General features: G+C 36.0%; 2 protein-coding genes across 5 annotated transcripts in view; one reads left to right on the forward strand and one right to left on the reverse strand.

The window, feature by feature from the left end:
* The window catches only part of CD109 (CD109 molecule), a 207649-nt gene that overhangs the window by 37036 nt on the left and 150207 nt on the right, over positions 1 to 20406 (forward strand). The window lies entirely within an intron of this gene.
* The window catches only part of SLC17A5 (solute carrier family 17 member 5), a 51853-nt gene that overhangs the window by 27983 nt on the left and 3464 nt on the right, over positions 1 to 20406 (reverse strand). For 3 of the 4 annotated variants that reach the window (XM_019749319.2, XM_074333206.1, XM_074333203.1), the window contains exons 2-6: positions 13487 to 13683; positions 6398 to 6631; positions 3606 to 3693; positions 1609 to 1695; positions 704 to 822 (exon numbers count right to left, since the gene is read on the reverse strand). In XM_019749319.2, the coding sequence (XP_019604878.1) occupies positions 704 to 822; positions 1609 to 1695; positions 3606 to 3693; positions 6398 to 6631; positions 13487 to 13683 (725 nt within the window). The remainder of the gene's footprint in view (positions 1 to 703; positions 823 to 1608; positions 1696 to 3605; positions 3694 to 6397; positions 6632 to 13486; positions 13684 to 20406) is intronic. The other variant, XM_074333205.1, reaches the window with a different exon arrangement.

The raw sequence follows: 20406 nt of genomic DNA on the forward strand, positions 1-20406 counted from the left end.
ATCATAATAAATGTGCTGTCCTTATTAAATCATGCTAATTTAAATTACAGATAAAAACACACTACTGTGTTTCCCCGAAAATAAGACCTATCCGGGCAGTCAGCTCTAATGTGTCTTTTGGAGCAAAAATTAATATAAGACCCGGTCTTATTTTACTATAATATAAGACCAGGTATAATATAATATATAATATAATATAATATAATATAATATAATATAATATAATATAATAATACCGGGCCTTATTTTACTATAAGACCGGGTATAATATAATGTAATATAATACTGGGTCTTATATTAATTTTTGCTCCAAAAGACACATTAGAGCTGATTGTCTGGCGAGGTCTTATTTTTGATGAAACACGGTAGTTTTCTAACTAACATTCAGAATGTAGCTATAAGATTCCTTTCATAAATAGCACATTTTATTTTCTACTAATTAAGAAGGAAAGACAAACTTAAGACTCACTTGATAATCATTACTCTAGAAGGTTTAAAATGACTTAAAAAAGTAATTTTCACAGATTTAATCTAGAAAGAGAATTTTTCAGACAAAACAAACCAATACTTTGTACATTTATTTCATTTGCCTGTTCTACTTTGCCTAGAGCAGATACAATACAAATAGCTATTAAAAATTGGTATCTTAATTCTGAAGAAAAAAGTTTCTGAAATTATGTTTAAAATATGCCAAAGTCCATACCTGATTTTTTAATGATGAAAGAATGTATTCCTTTTCACTAGGGGAGATTGACTTATGAGTTTCTGGTGAATCACTAACTAACCAGATCCATAAAGCAAACCAAATGATTCCAACTATACCTTAAAACAGAAAAATAACACAGTTAAATAAAATTAGACTGCACCAACAACAATTTTTATATGTCTTGAAAATACTATGTAACTCTAAACTCAATGTAAAATTGCTTTCAGTTTAGTTTTCATTTCAAATTCCTCTCATAATTCTTTAATGGGATAACTGCTATCTGTATTATTTCCTATAAATTTTGAAGAGAACAACATTTAACCATATGGCTGCCTATCAGGGTATACCAGACAAACCTTTTAAAATATAAGTTTTCACAATCTAGTATTTCCACAGGCATCTGTTATTGTTTATTGATTTGTTTTTTGTTTTGATTGTAGATAGATTTCGTGCATGATATGTTTTCATGGCAATCTAATTTATTAAAAACATGTATCATCACACTAATGAGATTGAGAAATGAAAGGCCCTGGGACTAAACAAAAATAAAAAAATAAAAGATTAAAACTACCAGTGAAAGTATCTGTCCTACTTTGTTTGAGGAGAAAATGTTCAAAATATAAATTTTTATCATGTCCAACAGAGTAAGTTTTGATAGTAAATATAGCATTTAAGTCCTGGATTCAACAGTAGTTTCTATTGAGAAATATTCCAAATAACAGCTAGATCATTTTAACCATATCAACTTGAAAAAAGGTTATCAGTAAGTGTTTTAGAGCTTTGTGGTTTAGGAGATGATTACTTTCGTGAGTTGGAATATATATTTTAACCAATTATGAGACTACTATTACATTTTGGATTTGTTACATTATAATTTAGGTTAAATTTTTCAATAAACTTACCAAAAAGGTAGAAGACATAAGTCCAATTCATATAGAAGCAAATTATTCCAGATAGAGGAAGAGAAATTACTGTCCCAAGCTGTGCTCCTAGAACAACAACAAAGACTTTGTAAACTTTGGAGAGAGATGAACAAAGAGGGGACAGGTCTACTGCTTCAAGAAGATGGGTAACAGATAATGGAGAAGAGAAAGAACCATTCAAATCCTACAGGAGCTGAATTAGTCACCTATAAATATAAACAATCCATTCTCTTAAGGAATCATTTGTTAGAAAACCCACAATATGTAAAATGTGTATATTATATATATGTTAATACATATTTACATACATTAGTTACAACTATGTAGCTATTGATGAGCTAGGGTATCAGTCAGTGTAAGTCCTATTATGATATGAGATAGTAAATGCCACGTATGTTAGAAACCAGGTATCTGGGGAAAGGTTCAGAGGTGGTGTCTCAGGCTGATAAATATGACCCTTGCAGCATATTTGATGAAATAAGAATGAAGCTTTTCATAATATAATTTGCCCAAAATATATAACAAACAATTGTAAATAAATAATAAAATCTATTTTAACCACCAAACGTAAGACATCTTAGTAGGTACAGTGGGTGCTAAAATAATCAGACATTGTTTCTTGCCTCAAGTTTTTGTCTTATATAGGATAAGTATAAAAAAAGAATTATTACATGTTAGAAAGTGTTAACTGTCACAGCACAATATGGGACAGATTATCTCTGTCTGATTTTCAGAAGTCAGGAAAAGATGTAAGAAGCAGCAACAGACTTTGAAAAGATGGGTAAGATTTAGTTCCATTGAAACAAGGTAAGAATGAAGATAACAGAGGGAGCTGTAACAGGATGAACAAAGGAGTGGAACTAGAAAAGTAGAGAGTGGGTTTGGGAACTTCATTTAGGTGCAGGAAAGGAATAGGAGATAAAGGCTGAAAAAGTAAGTTGAATAGTTACTGAATATCTATCCCATGCCCCGTAGTATGTGCCAGGGACTAGGCTAGCTGAAATCAAGTCGTGAAGAATGCTGACCACTAGTTAAAATTTAGACTTTATTCAATTGGCAAATGGGAACCACAGATAGATAGTACCTGTTCTTGAACTTATCATCAGATTTCTCATGTCAATCTCTACACAGCTGCAAGAATCATCTTCTTAAAATATAAATTGGGTCATGTCTCTCTCTTGATTAAAAACCTCTGGTGTCCTCCCATTACATTTTGAGAAAAAAAATCCCCATTCTTTCCTGTGGTCTGTAAGACCTGATATAATCTGGCCATTATCCCCCTTTTTCATTACGTCCTAGCCAACCACAGTGGTTTTTCATTTCTTGAACCCGGAAGTATTTCCTGCCTGAGACATGCTGCTCTTGTACATGCTGTTCTGATTGGTTGGGATGCTCTTCTTTCTGCTGTTTGCATGACTGGTCCATTTTTATCCGTCAGCGTTTAGCTTAAAAGCCACCACAGAGAGGCCTTTCTCAACCACTGTATTTCAAAGTAGTTAGGTCAAAAGGTGATCTGGTAAAATTATAACTCATATAAAGCTCACACTATCTCACCTACAGATCAAAATGATGGCAAATCAATACATAGAAAAAAGATATATAAAGAAATGGGTTGAAAGTCATGATATGGGCATTAGATGATAAAATTAGAAATCACAATTTAGGGACGTGTTCAATTTTTCAGCCACTGGACTTTTAAAAAAAACACAGCATTCTCAATACCAACATCTGAAAAGGCAATGTTTTAAAACAAATGATGACAGATGAAGAAAAGGACATTAGTCAATTAAACCACACTGCTATATACAGTTGAGCCAAAGAAAACAATTAATAATAAAGTTATAACCCCAAAACTTAATTTTCTCCAAAGCAGTCATCTGACATTGCATGATTCTGGTATGCTGGCACTTTTTCTCCAAGGTTGATATATACAAAACAAATTATAGCAAAATTTTTAATAAAAATAGTTATCTTACCTGCATATGAAATGCTAAGAAGCTTGCTTCTTTCAAGAGGGGGTGCCCATGAAGACCACATGCCATGCATGGCTGGAAACGTAACACCCTAAGGAGGGGAAAAGGATATTTCTAATGAAATATAAAGTAGTTTTGTTAATGTCTTAAATTCAGTCGAGTATTTTGTTGCAAGAGAAATTTCTGGGTAAGAATCAAACTAGAATCACGTTCCACGAAGTGAGATGTCTTTATAGTGTTAAGTGAAAATACCTTATAATGAAGTACTTTCAAATTCTGAATAAAGATTTGTGGATTCTGTCAACTGGTTTGAGGACTACAAGGTAAGGGTTATAATAAATCTAAAAGAATATACTGAATTATGACATAAAGGGATCCCTCCCAAAGTTCATTTTACTCATTCACGTTATTAATGGCCTGAATGAAACGGGAATGTTACCAATATATAACTTTAAAAAATACTGAGCTAATAATACTTTGGGATACTGGAACAAAACTCAATAACCTTAATCGACAGGAAACATGGTCCAACAAAAAAAAAGATGAATTCCAGTGTTTATAGTTGTTGTTTTTTTCCCTTGTGATAACTAGCCTCGTAAATGCCAATTACTGATATGAGAAGCAATGGAACAGTGGAGACTGGAGATTTATGGAGACTGGGAAGAGGAGGAGACGCTGCAATAGAGTGGAGGGAATAGGTTTTGGAAGATTGAGAGGAGTGGATTCACAGCTCTACTTGGCCACTCACTAACTGTGTAGCCTCAGAAAGACCCGTTAATCTCACTGAATTTCAGTTTATTTATCTGTAAAACAAAGATAATACTCCCTATTTGTCATGTTTGTTGTAAAGACAAATGGTAACTAGTGCTATTATTAATGGAGAGAAGAATACATGCTTTAATACTTTTTACTTTTCTGCTGATTCTTTCAAAACAAAAAAAGAAGAAAGAAAGAAATACCAGTAGAAGATAAAAATGATTTAGGCAGCATTCTAAATCAGTAAGAATCTGTATCATGGAGCATCCATAGGAGGAGTCATTATAAAATAAAGCTTAAGACTTTCGAAAATGTCCACAGTGATTATGTTATGGGAAACTTTACTATAAAACCCTAGGGATAATGTAGGTATATTTATGGTGAATCAGGTGCTACTGTGTTTCCCCGAAAACAAGACCTAATCGGACAATCAGCTCTAATGTGTCTTTTGGAGCAAAAATTAATATAAGACCTGGTCTTATTTTACTATAATATAAGACCCGGTCTTTATAATATAATATAATATAATATAATATAATATAATATAATATAATATAATATAATATATACCTGGTCTTATATTAATTTTTGCTCCAAAAGACGCATTAGAGCTGTATGTCTGGCTAGGTCTTATTTTTGGGGAAACATGGTAGGGATGAAAGATGCTGACCTGAATTTATGGACGAGGCAATGTACATGTGATACATATTGGAGGAATAAAGAAAGATAAAAGATCCTAAGAATATACACAGCTTAAATTCTATTTAGAAATAAAAGTCACATGAGCTAGCAGTAATAATACAATTGATATAATGCTAAATTAATGGCATAGACAGGAACTTAAGATATGGGAATACATTCAGAAAGAAGATTCAATATCTGGATCAGAGAAAATATACTACAGTTAAGCATAATTTACTTAGGAAAGGAGAAGAGAAACCAGATAATACAGGGGTAATTTTTATTTTGTAGTCAAGAGGGGTTTATTTAATACAACCTCTATTTGATAAGGACAAAATAAGAATGTTCAGATGAATGATCAGAGCTTCAATTTAAATAGCACTTGGCGATTTCCAAAGTATTCTAGCAATCATTATCCAATTTGAGCTGTGACTGAGGATGGGGCAGCTAGTTTAGTCCCAGTTTTAAAAAATGATGGAATTAAGGCCTAGAGATTAGGACTTACTTGAGGTTTCACCGTTAGATACAGTGAAGCTATTATTCAAACTCTGCTTTTATGACTCAATTAGTGTGTTTCCAAGATAGCGTAATACATTGCTACCTAAAATAATCTTCATGCTCCACACCAAACCTGGAGGCTACTATCTTGCTTGGGTTAAAGAAATGTGAAGAGAGAGCAAACTAAGTCTATGCCTTGGTTTCATGGGTAGAAGTTCAAAGTTGGAAACAAAAAGAGATCATTATTTAAAGATGGAGGTACATGTGATGAAATGCAAAAGAGAAGTGGAAAGGAAAGATAAGGAATTAAAGTTTCAAAAGTGATAAAAATCTTAGGAGGCGAGGGGGAAAAAAGACATAAAAATTAACAATTCAAAAAGCAACAGAAAGGCCAGAAGATTCATAGAACCAAAGAAAGATAGTTATATAAAATAATAAATAATTTGTCTCTAAATTAGAGGACCAGAAAAAGAACAAATGATAAAGAGGAAGATCTATGAATAGCAACAAATTTAAAAGTAAAAAAGTAATTCATCTGTACCGTCAATGATACAACAGAGATAAACTGTGGCAAAGTTCAGGAGGTACGGATGGTCCATCTTCATTGTTTTAATAATGGTTTAATTTCTTATCAACTAAAGTAAAAGAGAGTAGGGGGAGCTGTACTGTGTCCCCCAGAAAATGTTTTGTCTGCTCTTTGGGTAACGCTTTCAATTTCAGGGTGCTCCCACTCAAGACCTTATTGACCACAGACAGAATCTACTAAGGTTATTTTCTAGTTAATCATTTTCTCATTAAAAAATCCATATTATCTTCCAATGTCAATCTTTGAAGGAAAACAGAAAAGAGGAAAAAGTTACCTCTCCTAGTCCTTCCAGCGCTCTGAGTACAATGAGAGCTCCCACTCCGAAATCTGCAGCAATGGGAGTAAACAGGGTGAAGATGGAGGTGCCAAGGATCCCAAAACCTAGCAGCAGTTTACCCCCAACTTTGCTGGCAATGTATCCTCCAGGAATCTGGGTGATGATGTAGCCATAAAAAAAAGAACCGAGAATCCATCCTTGAGTTTCTGCATCCCATTGGTACCTTTTGCCCTATAAAGAATAGGAGGAAAAAAAAAAAAAGACACCAACCTTTTAAAACCTTGATTAAACAGCTCCTGTACCTTACTGGCATGTAAGTACAAATAAATATCATTTTGAACCACTGTTTTAGACTGAAGAACACACAAACTTTCTGAGTCACCATGATACAGACAGACATGCAGTTTCTGGAAGTGAATGGGAAATCATTGAAAGTCATAAACTTCAAGAAGCTTGCTATTTTATGAAACTAGACTACAGAACTAGTTGCAGAGACTTTGTAATGACCGTGATCAAGAAGGCTCAAAAAAGAGGCACAGGCTTAATCCAGAAAGATATTTACTAGGCTACTATAATGGCTGAGCTAGGCTTTAGAGCTAGGCCTGAGTTCAAGGCTAGCTCTATTACTCACTGGATTTATCATCTGGGAAGATTAATGAAAAAGGTGCATAAAGTAAGTCCTGATGACACACATTAAGTGTTCATTTAATGGTAGCTATTAGTATGCATAAATATAGATCATTAATATCTTTCCATTTCAGACCAGCACTTGAACAAGCATATAGAACAATAAAAAAGAGTAAGAATTTAAACCAAGCCACAAACTTCATGTGAACAGGAAATGTCTTTTAATTAGTAGGAGCACATAGTAAGGTAATAATGAAGAATTAGTGATTGATTTGAATATCTGACATTTTTAATACACATAGCTGTATAACCGAGCCAATGTGTCAAGAACCATTCCAGCATTTCTTTTAGTAAGGCAGATGAAAATAAGTAGCTTGCTCAACAAAAGCACTTCCCAATGGGAAAGATGTAAAGCAAACTCTGAATTATCCTTGTTTCTGGCATCAATTTGTAGCTTATCTGTAGACTTCTAGAACTTTATGAACTGTCTAGCAGTTATATGTCATACGAGTAGGTTGCAGTGGGGAAAGTGGGTGATATGTACCCAAATATGTATTTAACACCATTAGTCAAGTCAAATGTAAAGATTTTTTGATAAGTCATTCTTTTGTACATGTGCTTATTTGGGCAGAAAACCTCTTCCCTGCTTAAATGATCTTGTTTGTAAATAGCAGAGCAGACTCGCTCAAGTGTGATCTGTCTTCTTTGTGAGCACTGAAAATGGATGAAAATACATATACTCATAAAAAAAGACACCAGGCTTTGCTCCCTGTACTGTCTCCTTGTGTGATAAGCAAAATAAAATATAGTCACGGGACACATAATGCTATTTCAGTCAATACTGGACCACATATAGGACAGTGGTCCTATAAAATTATAATGGAGCTGAAAATTCCTATTGCCTAGTGACATTGTAGTGCAAAACATTATACAAACACTTAACATTGTGTTATAATTGCCTAAAGTATTTAGTATAGTAACAAGCTGTACAGGTTTGTAGCGTAGGAGCTGCAAGGGAACGGAATTTGTCATCCTAAAATATGTCTACTTGGCATAAGCATTATTTCAGTCTGGTTAATTTTAAGAAACAGCAGACATGGGAGAAGTTCTGAAAACAAAGTAGAAGTTACCCTTTGTAAAACACATTCAGATTTGTAAGGGATGTCTCCTTTTGTAACAGTATCTCCCTCTCTATACCTGGAAAGGGGGATGACTTTATCGCTAGAAACTAATCAATGCAGAAGACAGCGACTTAAATCTTGGTCACAACCTTGCCCTTGTTTACTCTCCATAACAACCATACCCCTGTGTACTGGGCTTTCCCTTTCATACTGGCAAAAACAAAAACTTTCCACAAGGTAGGTGAGTCACCATGATACAGACAGGCAGTTTCTAGATGTGAATGGAAAAATAACTGACTTCCCCGACTCCCAACATCTTTTGTCTTCAGTTGAAGATGGTATTTAAGGTGGTGACTTCAGCCATTTTGGCAAATTACTGTTTCCCTGGGTCTTTCCCATGTATATAAGAAGTACACATGCTATTAAAATTTCGTTTGTTTTTTTTCTTGTTAATCTGTATTTTATAACAAGAATGTCTAGCCGAGAACCCAGAAAGGTAGAGGGAAAATTATGTTTTCTCCCCTACAGAGCAATACCATATAGCCTAGGTGGGTAGCAGGCTACACCATGTAGATTTGTGTAAGTGCTCTTTATGATGTTCACACAATGAGAAAATCACCTAATGATGCATTTCTCAGAACAAATCCCCATCATTAAGTGGCATGTGATTGTATTTAAAGTGTGTAAAACTCAATTCTGAACAAATGATAAACACATACTTATCAATTCCGCTACAATACAAGGCAGGCAAAATGACTTAAATAACTTAGGTTAGGCATGTATAAATTTTGGAAAAGAATGTCCTAAGAAATCGAGCTGATCTCATTTTTCATCCTGCAGTGGAGATTATCTAAGCTCTCCCGCAACAGTAGCCTCATAAGAAAACAGCTATTAAATAATAGTCCCATAAAGACTACTTAGCAGCATCTAAAACAATCAAATTTTCTGGTGTGGGGGAGGAAGAAACTTTCTTCAACTCACCTAGGTTCCTTCAGCTGGTCTAAATAATTAAATCTACATGAGACAGATTAAAGAGATAAAAATAACCAAATTTAATTACATAGGTGTGTATGGGAACCCCACATACATGAGAGAATCAGACAGGAAGGGAACATGAGGTGTATACATGAGAAATACAGGACCTTCTGCTAAGGATAAGGTAAAGTACCTTGGGGCTTCAGAGGGGAGGAAGGTCACTGCAGGATGATAAGAAGAGTAGATGTTCAGTAATGAGAAGTTTACCTTGCCCTAGATAGGTCATAAAGTTATTTCTGGTAATAACTCTTATTATGGGCAAGGCCCCTAATTGAAGTTCATTAAGAGAGAGGTAAAAATTTCTCATGAGGCTGCAGCTCAAAATAATTCACATGCCCATGTGGCACATCTTGGGGAGGCCTGTTCTGAACCCCTTCAGCCCTGCCTTTGAAACTTCCTGATGAGTTTCACATTCCAGAAGTTGGGTTGATAGATTATTCCATATCTCATTAAACCAGTCTCAGTATTGAAAATAGGTCAGTTCAGTTAAACAGTTTTTATCTCATTTCAGGATCTGATGATGCAGGTGGATTCCCAAAGTTAGGACTATGGTGCAAACAATCAAGTATTTAGTAATAAGAGCTATCCCTATGGAAACAAAAGAAAAACAATGGTGAATGATTGGAGCGGACTATAATTCCTCTTTCTGAGTTCTGAAGGCAGGCAGTCAAGGATTCTAAATGTCTGGCTTGAAGCATATTCAGATGGAGTGATGGCAGGTAGTAACAATTTGATGGATTTTCCTGGTCTGTAGTTTGAATATCTCTGGTGATGTTTCTGCAACAGGCATGAAGATTGTCCATATATGAGTCGTTGTGATGATTGTCCTGAAGTTTGTATCAAGTTGTCCCACTTTAGTTTGCATGGCTTTGGGAAAAGGGACATTTTAGTTCTCGATGGTTCTGAGTCACAGGATAGGAGAAAAATTGAAAATGTTAGTTTGGGGAGTCATAACTAGATATTGGAGAAAAACTGAAAAAATTCAAGATCTAGTCCAGTTTCCAGGTAGGAACAAAACCTCAAAAGACAATGCATGGCACTAGAATGTAATATCCACAAAGGTGTATTACTGAAACAAAATTTTTCTCTCTCTAATCACTGCCATTTTTACCAGATAACCAAATTAAGACTGATTTATTTGCAAAATAGTGTTGTTTCAATAAACTCAGCCTGATTATTTGTATAAATTCAGCAAGAATAGTGATTAACCATATAGGCTCTTTTAAATCTGCGTTGCTGGATTTTTTTTTTCATAAGGAATCTACAGATTTAACTTTAAAAGGCCTCGTGAGGTCAGAGAAGCCACGGCAAGGACTTGCCATCAGAAGTCGCTTGCAATACTTATAGATTTGGGTAAGTTCCTCTCTTCTCGAAGTCCCCAAAATATTTTGAGGTTCTTACATCTGCCAGGAAGTGACCTTCTTTATTTACCTGGTAAGGCTGCTGGAAACCCTGTACGCAAGGTACCAGGCCTATATTTCCAAGGGTTTTTATTGGAAATATTGGCTTCCATAAGTCAATCTTAATTCCTTAAAGCTGTCTGTTCATATCTGAGTCTATGTATGTCTCTCTTAAATATGACATCCTAGTCAAAGCCTTGGTAATATGACCAGTTTCCAATTATGTCCTGTCACAAGAATAGATTCCTATTGAACTTATGCAAATAATAATATTGCCATGAAAATGAGGATACTCACTAGCAGTTTCCAAATTCTGAAGGGATCAAATAGGGAAGCTATCTGGTCCCGGACTTCCATTTCTTTTAGGTTATAGAATTTAGTGGCATTTAGGCTTTCATAATTTTTTTTGGTATAATCCTTTGTACTTCTATGGTGTCTGTTGTAACTCCTCCTCTTTCTGATTTTATTTGAATCTTTTTTCCTTAGTGAGTCTAGTCAGAGGTTTATCGATTTTCAAAGAACCAGCTGCTTTTACAATAAAATTTTCAATCTTTTTGTTTTGTATTTCATTTAATTCTCTATTTTTATTATTTCCTTCTTTCTACTGACTTTGGGCTTCATCTGTTCTTCCTTTCTAGTTCTTTAAGGTGTAATGTTAGATTGTTTGAGATTTTTCTTGTTTCTTGAGGTAGTCCTGTAATGCTATCAATTTCCCTTTTAGTACCACTTTTGCTGCATCCCACAAATTTTCGTATGTCGTGTTGTCATTTTCATTTGTCTCTATGTATCTTTTGATCTCTTTTATTTCTTCTTTGACCAAATAGTTGTTCAGTAGCGTATTGTTTAACCTCCACCTAATTATAGTTATTCCAGCTATCTTCTTGTAGTTAATATAGTTTCATACCATTGCAGTTGGACAATATGCTTGGTATGATTTCATTCATCTTAAATTTATTGGAACCATGTTTTTTTGGGATGGAAAGTTCTATAAATAGTGGTTAAGTTCATTTCACTCTAATGTGTCATTTAAAGCCGATATTTCCTTGACTTTCTATCTAGATGATCTATCCATTGCTGTCAATGGGATATTCAGGTCCCCTACTATAACTATATTTTTGTTAGTTTTTCTCCTTAGGTCTGTTAGTAATTGCTTTATATATTTTGGTACTTTCAGTTTGGGTGCATATATGCTGACAAGTGTTATGTCTTCTTGATGAATTGTCCCTTTTAACATTATAAAATGTCCATCTTTGTCTCTTGTTATCTTTTTCATCTTGAAATCTATTTTGTCTAATATAAGTACTACTATACCTGATTTTCTCTGAATGCCACTTGCTTGAAGTATCATCTTCCACCCTTTCACTTTGAGCCTATGTTTGTTTTTAGAACTATGAGTTTTTAGAACTGCAGGCAACATGTAGTTGGATATTGTTTTTTAATTCATCCCATTACTCTGTGCCTTTTGATTAAAAAAAGTAAGTTAAATCTATTTACAATTAGAGTCATTATTGATATATGAGGACTTACTACAGCCATTTCATCTTCTGTTTTCTGGTTGTTCTGTTATCTCCATTGTTTCTTTTCCCTTGTGATTCTGTCTATTTTAGTTTGGTGGTTTTGTATGATTTTTTTTTTCTCTGTTTCCAATTTTTTTTGTTTCATGTCTCAGCTCTGGATTTTTGTTTTGTGGTTACCATTAGGCTTGTGTAAAATGTCTCTCATATGTGTGTGTGTGTGTGTGTATATGTATACACACACACACACACACACACACACTCACACACACACACAATAGTCCTTTTTCTTCTGATTGCTTCTTATCTTCATTCACCTGTACCCATTCAGTCCTTTTCCATGAGTACTCGTACCAAATAACCAAGAGTCACTAAGCCCAAGAAACTAGTTTCACAAGTATCTTCTCCTCCTAATCTCAATTTAGAATAGGAAAAAAAAGGACTCTCAGCACTTTGCTTCCACTGAACTCTGCAGGTAGAGATCCGGGAGTCTGACTTGGCAAGAATTCTTACCTTCTTTTGCTGGCTCCTGTTAGAGGTCCCAGGATCTTTCTACTGCAGTAGCTTCGGGGTGAGCAGTGCCCAGCCGGTGAGATATCCTGCTCACAGTGCTAACTGTGTGGGAGGAAGAAATTTCCTCTACCCTCAAAGTTCTTTTGGCTGGTCTAATAATTAAATCTACATGAGACAGATTAACAAGAGAAATAACCAAATTTAATTACATACATACACACGAAAACCCCACATACAAGATAGGTTCAGAGACAGAAACTTCAAATGAGGTACATATGGCACTCTGAGATAAGGATGAGGTAAGACACCTTTGGGCTTCAGAGGACAGGGAGGTCATTGCAGGGCGGTAAGAAGAGTAGATGTTCAGTAATTAGAAGTTTGCCTTCCTCTACAGATAGGTTATAAAAAGTTACTTCTGGTGATAAATCTTATTATGGGAAAGACCCCTAATTTAAATTCTTTAAGGGAGAAGTAAGAGTTTCTTGTGAGTCTGCAGGTCTTGATTGCCTTCAGCTCAAAATAATTCACATGACAAAGTGGCACAACCTGGGAGGCCGGTTCTTACTCCCTGCACTGGTATGCCAAACAGGTTTTTCCAAATTTTCTTCAAGGATGAAATGCTTATAGACGAAACTGACAAATAACTTTTTAAATGGATCAAAGTATATTACACATACTACACATATTATAGCACAGCAGCAATAGCTATAGTTATAAGTTACTGGCCAGCCAGTTCCTGGGAAAACACAAAAGAAATTGATTCAGAGTTTACATTAAGAAATGTCTGTGGTTTCTATAGGATGATGAAAGACTTTTTAATATTTTTACTTGGTTGTATTTTAGGATTAAGGTTGTTTGCTTAAAAATAGAACTTACCATTTGATTGTGAAGAACTTTATTGGAAGCAGAATGCTCTGCACACTCCTTGGATGTTCTATTATCTGCTAAAGTTGTATTTGAATCTACCATATCCACTAATGCAACACTCAGATTCACACGTAATGCATAGAGAACGAAGAAACCAAAAAAGGCCAACACCGCTAAGTTATAACGAGCAGAACAGCACACTGGAGCTGAAATAAAGATTGGGGGGAAACTTTCATTACAAAGACTAACTTAGATGATATTGTCTAAATTACTAAAAAGGTTACTTTTTAGAAGTGCACAAAGGAATGAATCATGAATATCTTCCAGAGAATATTCTCAGATTAAGCATATCTAAAAACACTTGTCAGAAAGAATTTATTCCCAGTATCTGTAGTTTTGATAAACATTTCACACATGAGAGCCTGCACTGTAAGACAGTTTCTTAAAACATAGAAGCAATAGCTTTATCAACTTTGCTCAGAAAGCTTTCCATTCCAGAGTCAATACTGAAACCCTAATCCCTGTCAGCTGGCAAAGATATAAGAAAGGTAGGTAAGGGAGTTTAATGGCATCACTATTTCTAAAAAACTAAAATAAAACATGGACAATATACTTGAATACTCACTACAGCATAGCATGTATACTACTGACTACAGATTAGTAGCCATCTCATTGTAAATGTAGCACAGCAAAAAAAATTTACTGCCAAGGATAGAGCATGAACCCCCTCTTGATAAATTTCTTACCTTGAAAAGTATCCTTGGAGACTGGGTTTGAGTCAGAAGCCATGAATAATACTTAAGGCTCTTTTAAACTAAATGTATTTAAGAATCCAGAAGGAAATTTGCAGAATCTATGATAGTAGCAGCATCTGTGACAGTTGCTCAGTTGATCATGCTTAAAGGGCCCATAGCAAAAAGGGAAATAATTGAATGTACCACAGTGACAAAAAAAAAAAAAAAAAAGGGAAGGCAGAGTAGGTTGGAGGAACCAATGAAAGAAGGATAATGCAAGAGGAGGAGTTTGGTCTATTTTTAACTCTCACCATTGGCTTATGCACATGCTTTCTCTTTTTTCTTTTACTGAGTTGCATAATGGGGGAGGAAATGGGAATTCAGGAAGGGTAAGTGACAAAGCGATATTGACTAATCCAGGGTCTTACACCTTTAAGTTTGGTAAACACTGAGTGTTTGATAAATATCTGTTAAAAATATAAGTATCTATTTCATTTGGTAATGACAAGTTACACGTGTGTGTGTGTGGTGTGGTGTGGTGGGTGTGGTGTGTGTGTGTTTCCCCTACTCAGGAATCATGGTGTTTTCACTGACCAAGAATACATTTTGGTACCAAAGGTTTTGGTACTGATTCAGACTGACTGATTCACAATGAAGTATTACTGAATAAGGCAGAATTATACTTAGGTATATATTAATATACTATGAACCAACTCACTTTTCCATAAATCCTAACAAACTTAAACAGCTGCTATCATTTTTCCTCTGGACAAGATTTACATCTTTTAACAGAGAACTTTTCATTTAGTATCCTTTATCAGGAGTACAGCTATTACAATTATGTCACCACAGACATGGTTAGATCCAGACCTGTGAGAATTGCATTTCTAAGGCTCCATTCACAGTGTCTCTGTTAACTGAATCTAGGCACATTTGCTTTCTGCTCCAACCAAATGGGTAGTGGTCTAGTTAGGAACAATTTGGGTACTGCTAGGCATGTTTTATAGGAGAGCACTTTTTTTTTTTTTAAATCAGCACTTTGTGTCAGACAATAATACACATAAGTCAGGATGAGGACTCATGATCTTGCCAAATTTGGGCTATTAAAATGTGCTACTTTGAGTAATTTGGAGCAAGAAAAACCCAGATTTATGTATTGTTTGCTTTGCCAAAGTATGTTTACGAAGTTCATTGCCTACTTCAGCAGAGGTGTGACAAGATAATGATTTATGATTTAAAGAGCTTCTGTGGTTGCTGTGTGGAGATTACAAAGGGGAGAAGTGTGAATAGTGGTGGGGGGTGCAGACTCAGGGAGACTACTTAAGGAACTATTTCAGTTTTCCAGGTAAGAGATGAAGGTGGTTTAAACTAAAATAATGCAGAGACAGTGGAGAGAAATGGGCAGATTTGAGATAAATTTAAAGGCAAAATTGACAGGCCTTGCCTACATATTAGCTGTGGGGGAAGAATGAGGTTACTAGTAATTATTTTCCTCTAAATAACTATTTTATGCTGCTCTGATTTATAATGTTATTACTCCATTCTATCCTGATTTGCAGTTACTTTATTTTATTGTATGTTATTAGTTTCTCCTACATGTTGCTTGATTTGAACTATGCTCTATCTCACCATGTGAATAAGATGTGGGGCTAGAAGCTTGGGAAGTGAAGGAAAAGTAAGTAAAATGATTTCTAATTATTAGTGATATTACTTGAAAGTTATGGATCAAGCAACTTTAACTTTTTGGGGCACAGTCAATAATCAGAAAATAAAAAAACAACATAGATGTTGTAAAGTATATGAATATTAAGTTTTAAGAAATATTAAAAATAAGTGGTTACGATCTTTTAAAAAATGGTTGATTACAAATCTGTCAGAAAAATTTTATTTCAAAAACATACGATGATATGTGCCTGTGAATTTGGATAATGTTTGGAATTGGGCCAACGAAAGCATGCTTGTATGATGAAGAGAGAGAATATCCACCGAGAATCTGCCGCATTGAAATCAAGTTCAAAGTAAAATCATGCTTACGTAACGAACAGAGCACCCATGAAAACAAACATCAACTTCTCAAATATGGTTTAAACTTAGGAAATGTAGAATGGGTGTAGCTGAAAGAACACAGGCTATTTTAGAATGAAGCAGTCCTGGGGATGAAACTCAGTTCTGATTTTCACTGGCTGTGTCTTTGGGGAAGTTACTTAATAGTTTTCATTCTCAGGTTTCTCAGCTTTAAAATGGGGTGACCATTATCTACCTCACTAGATTTTGTGTGGATTAAACGAGATACTGTAGGGCAGTACAGTAGACACTCAGTAAAAGCACGTTCTTTTCCTGTTGACCCTGGAGAAAGTTATACCAATAAGATAAGGTGCTACAGTATATGTGTGTAACAAGGGACAAAAGAGTCAAAATAGTGTGTGTGTGTGTGTGAGGGAAGTCCTCTTGGAGAAAGCACATTTGCACTGACTCTTCACCAATGAGCAGAAAGTCACCAAGCAGGTTAGAGGAGGAAGAGCAATGCAAGCAAAGACAGCGGTACGTACAGAAATATAGAAATGAGACAGACAAGCACAGGGAGAGCAGGAAACTCCAAATGATCTGACGTGGCTGGACTATGTATTGTACTGTAGTAACTATGAGTGGGGCAGTGGGTATTAAGTTTGACAACAAAATGGAACAGCTAATGGTTATTGAGCACTTACTATGTACTTGGCACCAGTCCAAGTGTTTTTGTCTACATAGGGGTTATTATAAAGATTAACTGAGTCCGTATATGTAAAATGCTTAGAACAGTGCTTAGTACATAATAAGCCTTCAATAACTGTGAGTTATTAGGTTGGTGCAAAAGTAATTGCGGTTTTCACAATTATTTTAAACCACAATTACTTTTGCACCAACCTATTATTATTATTATTATTATTATTATTATTGCTTTTTCTGGATGGTAGCAATTGAGGTCATTTGTTAGGAGTTGAGGTTATGTCTCATGAGAAATTAAAGATTGGGAAAGAAAGATAAGAAATTATTGAAGAGAGTGGGGGTGTCAAGTTCCCAGTGAAACATACAGGGCTGCCGAGTGAGTAGACACCCACACAAAACTGGTAGGAGCAATCTGCCCCAGTGTGTGACCTGGAAGAATTGCACACCTGTGCTCAGAGGTAGGCACTGGGAAAGGAGATAGCGCACTGAGATGGAGGTGGTGACAAAGCATAGGGCAAGGGACTTTAGAGTACTGGCAAGAAAATAAAGTGTTTGACTGTGATTCTGACCCAAGAAGAAAGTATGGAGTGGGCTAGTGGTTTAGGAAAATGGACACTAGAATATAAAAGCTCTGTGAGCACAGGAAGGAAAGAAGTCATTAGACATGTAGGAGTTCAGAGAGCTGAGGGGACATGGTGTTAGATGAGAAGTCACTCAAGATAATGGCAGGAATTAGTGTGTAGAAGATGGAGGTGTGTCAGATGGCAAAGCCTTTGATGAATGAAGCAAAGAGCCAGGAAGTGGGGAGATGACAGACACAACAATGCAGGAGAAAAGTGGTCTAGCCCAAGGCATTGAGGGTGGAGGGGTAACTGTCTGGAAGCATCAATGTGCGACAAGGAGGAGTCTACCCCATCAATTAACACAAGGGAAGAGAAAATTATCTCCCCTAGAGAGAGCAGTGGGGAGTGAAAGTGGTATGCCCAGAAGGCCAGGTTTCTGTTAAAGCAAGGAGGTGCAGGTGGTGAGGCAAGACTGGTGACAGCCTGAGGATCTGGGGCATTTATTCATGGTGGAAGGGTTTGCCAGAGGGGAGGTGTGGGCCTGGGTGAGGAGCAAGTAAATACTAAACAGTGAGGCGCTGAGACTGAGGTGAAAAACCCATGGCTAGGGGCCCTGACCTAAGCAAAGATGACTTCCTCTAGAGGAGGGTGGGGACTGGACCTAGCGTGCCTCCTTGGCCAGGGAATTGCAATGGAAGAGTTCCTATCTAAAATGGATCAAATACGTTTTGCTTTTAAAAAGGGTAATATTCAACTGGTCTTATGCTATCTTATGGGTAATTAATTCCTGATAAATCCTTATGGATTCCTAGCTCCCAAATTAATACCCATTTATCAGAAAACACCAAATTCCATTAAAATGGAATCAGTTACTTTAATATTAACATTGGTTATCACAACATGACCAAGGCCATTTCCCTGTGTTCTACAATATGGTTACTCTCTACCAGCACACCATACCTTATATTTAAGACTATCTTCACACACAAAGCATATTTGTGAAACTCAATGCTTGTGTAACTGAACCTGGAATGTAAACCACCCCTAACAGAATAATAGAGGCACCCCCCGCCCTTCAAACCCAAAAACAAAATCAATGAAAACAAAGCTCAGGGTGCACTTTTAAGCTAGACAATCACAAGTTCCTATAGGTGTGACAGTGAAAAATGGGGCCCTGATTCTGTGGTGCCCAGCTTCTCTGAGGAATACAAAATTCAAATGGTCTTCACTGATGGTGGTGATGATGATGGTGATATAATGATAACATTAGTAACTAACACATATGATGTGCCAAACTCTATTCTAAGCACTTTCTATTAGCTTATTTAATCCTCGCAATAACCCTATGAATGGGATATATTATCTTCCTTGATTTATAGATAACGAAGGCATGAGAGATCAGGTAATTGCTAAACTTACACAGCTAATTAGTTAGTGGAGCTGGGATTGGTGATTAGGCACTCTGCCTTTAAACACAAAGAAAGCTCTTAGAAGCCCTAACAGTGATTTCTCCAACAAGAATGAGCAGGTTTGGTGCAGTAAATAGTGTTTTGAAAATCCACTTAACAGAATACAAGACACATTCATACAAAAGTAAACCTCAACTGGTGGAAAGCGTGAGGAATAAAGAATTTCTATGGGTGGGAGGGGAAACTTTGCCCTTCCTTCTTTAATTTCCTCCCTTCTTTCTACCTAAGTTAGGCATGAAAATTTATAGACTTCCTATTGCTTATCAGCATGGAGCCACCCTTCCCCCATCATTTGGTGTGCATCTCTGAAATCCAACTCGCTAAGTACTAAAAGTGAATGCTTTAGAGGCAAATCATAGTAGGGTTACTGAGAACTCTGCCATTATACTTGTATCAACCTGAGAGGTATTAATTCTCAACATTAAAGAAACTATAGCTTTCTCAATAAAGAAACACTATGCATAATTTAAAACCATGTCCTTTTATTCATGGTGAAGTGGGGAACTTTCAAATTTGTAAAGGAGCAAGTAAAAATGATTAAGCATTTTGCAAACAGCATTTCTCAAATATAACACAAATGTGGCAGTGTTGTGTCAAGGATGGAGGATAGGACTAAAATCCAGGAGAACTCTGAGGTTAGTCTTTAATAGGGCTACAGGCAATCTTTGGGAACTTAACTTCTTTGGTCCTCAGGTATTTGTGTATAAAATGATGTGCCAACAGATAATAGTTAGTGTCTAAGTTCTTTGAAGTGCTGTAAAATTTTAGGACTGATATTTTATCATCCTTTCTATCCTGAAAAACAAAACTATATATTTAGGCATCGATAAGGTACAGCTAATTTCATATCAGTTTGTTCCAGAAACAAACATAAACGATAAATAAAATGTATATATACATATACATATATATATAAGAGAAATTTTAAGGACTGCTAAAGATTTGCCCCTTCAGGCATCGAAGCTTGGAAAAACAAAAAAATCTGGATTGTGGCAGAGTGACTCTTCCACGATATGATCAATGCCGGATCCTGGTCTGGTGCTGGACCTGGGCCAGAATGGAGATTGCTTACTGTCCCCCCTGTCCCCCCACCCCCCAGACTGTCTGATCTAATTGATGTTCATGTTGATATAAACCGGCAGCCCTCCTTTGCCTCCTGCCACATGCTGGTCCCTGGAACAGGCCATTGTCCTGACCCAGTTAAGTGTGTGAAACATTTATACCCGGGACTGGTCACTTACCAGGAACGGTGACTATCCTGCCTTGTTCTATATAATTCTTTGGCATCTGCCAAGCAGCGTGGGGTCTATTTTGTTTTGCAGCCGCCCAAAATGTGCCTCATATTTAAGTTTACCTTAACAAGTTCTATTAATTACCAGACTGGAGTGGCCAACCTCATTTTTCTGTCTTTCCCTGCCCTGTGCTTAGGGAGGTAGACTTTCAGTCCTGGGAACTTT

The sequence above is a fragment of the Rhinolophus sinicus genome, linkage group LG05 (assembly GCF_036562045.2).
Source record: "Rhinolophus sinicus isolate RSC01 linkage group LG05, ASM3656204v1, whole genome shotgun sequence".
In the NCBI taxonomy this organism is placed as follows: Eukaryota; Metazoa; Chordata; class Mammalia; order Chiroptera; family Rhinolophidae; genus Rhinolophus; species Rhinolophus sinicus.